General features: G+C 35.4%; 1 protein-coding gene across 1 annotated transcript in view; it reads right to left on the reverse strand.

The window, feature by feature from the left end:
• LOC106102752 (synaptic vesicle glycoprotein 2B-like) overlaps nucleotides 1–6,258 on the reverse strand; it is a 17,218-nt gene that overhangs the window by 3,499 nt on the left and 7,461 nt on the right. Inside the window, exons 3-5 of the mRNA XM_013282322.1 lie at nucleotides 2,339–2,500; nucleotides 405–572; nucleotides 113–229 (exon numbers count right to left, since the gene is read on the reverse strand). Of these exons, the coding sequence (XP_013137776.1) occupies nucleotides 113–229; nucleotides 405–572; nucleotides 2,339–2,500 (447 nt within the window). The remainder of the gene's footprint in view (nucleotides 1–112; nucleotides 230–404; nucleotides 573–2,338; nucleotides 2,501–6,258) is intronic.

Genomic DNA, 6,258 nt, shown 5'->3' on the forward strand with positions numbered 1-6,258 from the left:
GATCTCCAGAAGAATGGACTACATCACAACTAGCGGGGCAGTAGGGTAAAATAACAATGAGAGCTGCCGTTCGTCAATCAGTTCATTTAGTCTACGGGAACTTAGCATTTACCTGGTAGTATAAGCCAAGCAGCGACGAAGCTCATGCCAGTTATGTTCAGATAAAGCTGGCGTCGCTTCACTCCAACCAGATCTGATAGGTACGTGAAGACGATTGTTGACGGCCCGCCTGAAAAGCATTGTAAGAAATATATTTACCACTTATTAAATAAATCTTAATACATTTGTTATTAGGTATAGGAACAAAATTGATTGACATCAGAATTTACATAAGGTATTTCTTCAAACAGATGTGCTAGTTAAGCTACAGAGCCTTACAACGTGTAACCCCAGTAAACACTAACCGATTAGAAATCCATTAACAGTTCTTGCTGCAAGCAGTATACGATAGTCAGACACGGTGCTCTGAGCCAACAGTATAACTGAGTCGATAAGGAGGGTAGCACTCAGGATGGTCCGTCTGCCGAACACATCCGCAACTATGCCCCAGAAGAAAGCGCTGGCAACGCCACCTGGAATTAGATAATTGAAACATCTCATAAGATGAAAATGTTGATTCTTAAATTAAAAAAAAAACTTACTACATTAAAGTCAACAATGACGTATTTGTGTTGTCTATATTAGTAAAAAATGAAATCATGAATAATATTTTAAAGGTAAAAAAAAAAAAATTAGTTACATCAATCTACACCTTAAAAGCATAATCAAACCCTAAAGAGTTAAGCAAACAATGAAAAACATTTTTTTAGACCTAAAAGGCAATTCTACATTTCATGATGTAATTCGGTAGTTTTATTTCAATTGGACGCTAAAAATTCTATAAAAGGTGATCAAATCACGTTTTATAATTCACTGTTAAAATGAGACGTCACCAAATACATAAAAAACATCATCATAGATGTAACTGACAAATCTATTTTTCAAGTCATTGCAAAATTTTTCATCGATCGGCATAAAATGTCTGGTAAGGTTATTGTATTAGGAAGTTACCCAAATTAGATGTTTCTGGGAACGTCATTTTCAAGAATCAAATTATCTCTATTCGCTCTTCAAAAATATGTACAGTCGGGTAATCTCTCGGTGTTCCATTTTAAAAGCTACAGTCGATATTTGATCGCTTTACATGCATTCAGACGACGCAGAAAAATAACCAAGACGAAGAGACGCAACTTATCAATGTGTCTGTACGAAAAAAAGGTCTCTCAGTTGCTTATAATTTCTTTTTATTATAATCCCATCGTTACCGCCACTGTCAAATTACCAAATTGGATGTTTGTAAGAAGAAGCGGAGTTTGTCTCGTTGCTAACAATTTCTGTAAGTGAAACACCGCGGATTTTCGCGACTGTACTGTTAGGAATAAAATTAGTACCGTGCTATAGAATTGGCGCAACTCTAGATTATCGACATAAACGGCACGTCCCTAGCTGACAGCTGTCAATGTCACTAGAAGTATGGATAGATTGGCGCGCATCCTAAGCCTGACGAGAAGTATTGCTCTGAGTTAAAAGCGACAGTATCAATTAAATAAGTTGTCTAATAGTACATATATATACATAATTTATAACAGTACTCAGAAACTAACGAACTGTTATACATTTTCTAGATTAAATTACATTCATCGCAACATCTTCCGACTTTCTAAGTTAGAAACTGGACCCACTCAGTATGGTCGGGGACAACAAACCTGATTGTATAGCGGGATGACAGACAGCACGTCTAGATATTTTTTAACTAACGCATGAAACTAAAACATAGTCTAGTTAGAAACTCTACTCTTATCCGAGTAGGGTCGCACTAACGAAGTCATTTAATACTGACTTTTAACTGAAGTGTAAATTAAGTATAGCATTATAGGCAGCCATATTATAAGGAACAGACTAGGAAAATTCCTTCTTCACTTCCTTTGAAACGGGTACAATAACTAACATTCATATTAAAACAATAAGACAGTTGACAAACGCATAACTGAATAAACAATGATATAGATTACAAGTAATTTGAATTAAGAATTATTGTTTGAAACAAATGAACCATGTTATTCGGAACACCGACAGTATATTATCTTTCTAAGAGAGCGCTTTTGACTGAACTATCGCAGAACTGTTTAGTCTCGCCTTGATTCTTGTGAACTTATATGGACGTGGCCACACTACTCGATTTTTAGTTGTTCAACTAAACAATTGAATGTGAAACATTCGACAATCGCACAACAGTGTGCGGTAGATGTTAATTTAGTAGTTTTTTTAATGTTAAAAGACAGTCAGGTTACTTTCTTACCACACATAAACGCCATATTGACAAGTCCTGCTTGGTACGTAGTTAAGCGCAGCTCGCACTTGGCGGCAGGCAACACGTACGACATTACGCAGTTCTGCACGCCAGTTGTGAAGAATGCGCACGCACAAGCTCCTAACACGCTCCGGCTGAAGCGACCGTAACCTGCAATATAACCACAATATACGTCATTTTAATCATCAACATATTCACAAAAAGGATTTTTTCATACTACCGCATCACTCCAGTCAGCCCGTGAACATGGTGCATGTAACTGTGCCGAATTAACGGGAGCTAAAACCACCAAATCGTGGTAAGAAACCCGTATCCTACGAACATTATAATTGTAAAACCATGACAGTTTAAAGTTATATGTCATTATAATAGTTACTACAACAAACCTACCAATAGTATGTTTAACTAGTTTAAGGTGGACGTAGATGGCGCTTGCGTTTGTGAGAGTCTTCGAACACAAAAAGGTGATCGATTATCACAGATAACTTATACTAGAAGCTTCTCCTCTCCTCTTTCCCTCTTCCTAGCTTGTATCCTTCTCTTTCAATTAAAATAGATCTGATTCACCACATTATAGGAAATTTCTAGTTATTTTACTTAGATCTTCTCATTATTGTTTTACTATTGATTGATTCTTGTACAATGTAAATGGTTAAATAAGAACTGTAGTTATTAGTACACATTAGTATTAGTACACATAACTTTCTGAAAGTCTATGTTGTTATGCTTGTCCACTGGAATATTATATTGTCTACGATAGCTTGCTATCCAGCAATGGTTATACTAACAATATCATTGTATAGTGTGTTTATTTACCGCCGTCATTTGTGTTTGTAACTACGGACATTCGAGTTCTATAACAACTAATATTCCAGATGTAATAAAATGTTCTTGGGGAAGAACTCATTATTAGTCCACAAATCTTGTAAGATTTACGCAGAAAATTAAGGAAAACACAACACAATGAATGGATGTCAATGGAATACGCACTGTTTAAAATAATTTCATTCATTCCAGTTATACAGAGGATTCTATCGCACTCGAAGTTGTTTTAATAGTTAGGTCCTTTCAAAACCCTGTCTATCCACCAGACAGGGTAATCTTTCGAAGATATCCCCTAATACCAGAAATATAACGATGATTGGAAAAGAATAACAGGCAACGATACTTGATAAATACGAAAGTTTGAATGGATGAAGAACGATTGACCGGATATTGATGATATTTGGCACAGATTTATAATATAGTCTGGAAGAACATATATTCGCAAACGAAGTCGAAGACGATAGCTTAAATATGTTTGCGTATTGATTTGCGTTCCGCTTCTTATCTTTCTAAATTAATTTGAAATTATAACAAAATTTTTTCCAATAAAGTACTTGATTACAGTGTACTTGTGCTGGTGGAAGATCGTGGTTATCGAATCCAGTACTTAGACAAGGAAGCTGGATTCTTAGAGACCTGAATCATATGTGACAATGAATCGACTATTGAACAATAGCAGAGCTATGTTTACTTAGGTACGGTATTGTGCGCACCGTACGAGCACATCTCAATGGATGACATACGTCGTACGCTATCTGAGCATATGACAGATTATGGATCACTAGCTTTGGACCGCGACCACCGTGGAATTAAAAAAAAACAAAAGTGAGTAACCTTTGTGTTCTTCTAGTCTAACTTATCTACATTTATACCAATTTTCATCGAAATCCATTCACATGTTTAAGCTACAAATTCTAACAAACATCTATCCATCCATCTAAACTTTCGCATTTTTAATACTAGTATATTAGCATGTTATGAGGAGGGATGAATCGCATGTTACAACGAGAACGTTAGTTATGAGTGTGGAAGGGTACATCGGTAGAGGTAGATCTAGAAAGAGATGGATGGATTATGTAAAAAGTGACATGATCAAAAAGGGAGTGATGACTGAGATGACGTATGATAGAGTTATGTGGAGGACAAAAACCTGTTGCGCCGACCCTACGGGAGTAGGATAAGGACATGATGATGATGATGAGTATGATGGGAAGAGTAAAATTAATTTTCAGTATAAAACAAACACAGAAAAGCTATTAACTAATAGAATTAAAAAAGTAATTATTTAAACTCAAAGAATTTGTTGATAAATGTGCAACTGTGAATAGTTTGATGGGGAAAAAAGCAAGAATCGCCTTAATACGTCTGTAAAACAGTTTTTGACTATTTTAACACAAAATAGATAGTGGGTAATAAAACAAAAAATCCATTTGAAAAGTTCACTAAACAAGAGATGACGTAACAACAGACGGTGAGATGTTTCAAATATTTATTGAATGCAGCAAAAACATCAACACGACATCTTTAAGTTATGAACAACCTGTTTCACTACATGTCGGGAAAACTTTCTTTAAAACGTGCTCTTGTTACCTGGAGAAATGGATGATGCAATCCATATTAATTCTTAACAAAAGAATTTTATTTTAAATCTTGTAATGGAAGTATCATCGCGTTTCGTTTGATCAGTACGTGCCGGAGGCCTAATTTTAAACTCTTTACTTATGTAGGATTGGAAGAAGTATATTTGACAGGGGAGGAGTTATACAAAAAGGGGAAATTTTGTGCGTCCGTGTGTGCGTTTATCTTCGACGAAAAAGGGTTGGGAAAGCATTTGCAATTGCGGATATCTAAGGCAGTAGTTGTATCGCTATTTCGGCGAATTAGCGCTTAATAATCCATGAACCTATCCCTACGTTACAGTCTGAGATTTAATAAACTCCTAATAAGTAAAGTTTTCATTGAAAAACAAGATCTTCTAAATTCCTTTGTGAATACAAGTTTTCACATCCTATAATCATAGCCTTCTAGTTTTTACGCCTACTCATCTAAAATGTTATTTTTAAATTAATCCCCAGTCATAACAATACGCAGACAAAGCATAATAAAATCATACTATCATGTGATGTCCCCCAAGCGATTCAGTCAAGAGTACTTACGGACTTGCAGCCGACATCCGACATCCGAACGGATGCCGCACTCTATTGCCAATTTTTACTAATGCTAAAGTTTGGATGGATGGATATTAGTTACCATGTCCAGAACTGCATATCTAGATGAAATTCGACATAGGTGTAGAATGTTACATAAATATGCATTGTAAATAAGTTTGAATTCCATACGGAGTCGCTGGCAACAACTATAGCGACAACGAGAAAAAAGAAATTTAGTGAAAAATACTTTAATATTATTTTTTTACCTAATAAGCATTTATTTCTAAGTAAATTATAGTTTATAGTTCTAAAGCGTGTCATTTAGTATAACACAAAATGTTACTTCAGCAATTTTCACTGCATCATACGTGAAGACATTAACCAATCTTTTTATTTCATCGCGTTATAAAATATTACATTAATATAAATTACATTGAATACAAAAAACATAGTTTTGTAACATATATAACAGAAACTATCGCTAATGACACTCTTTACATAACACATAACTATGTATCTGTCATTAAATAACTCCGAAACTAATAGACTACAAATAATCTGATAGATTGTACCGAGATAAAGTACAAAAGAAAGACAAGAAATAGCAGGATTCAAATTTGCACCTCAAAATCGATGATCCGTTCTTTAACCTTTAGACTTGCACTTCATATAAAGCTTAAGGAAAAGTATTAATCGTTACAACGTTACCTCTCCAACTTTTTTTTTTAAATATCGTAAGTGACAAACTAGCAAGCGGCCACCTGAATCCGCAAAACTGTCGAAGTGACCGCTGCCCATAGACATTCGCAATGGCGGATGCGTTGCCTTGTTTTTTATAATATAAGATGACAAACGAGCAAGCGGCCACCTGAATCCACCGAAATGGAAAGCGACCGTTGCCCATAAAATCCACAAATGCCGATGCGCTGCCTA

This window comes from Papilio polytes, unplaced genomic scaffold, assembly GCF_000836215.1.
Source record: "Papilio polytes unplaced genomic scaffold, Ppol_1.0 DF823912.1, whole genome shotgun sequence".
In the NCBI taxonomy this organism is placed as follows: Eukaryota; Metazoa; Arthropoda; class Insecta; order Lepidoptera; family Papilionidae; genus Papilio; species Papilio polytes.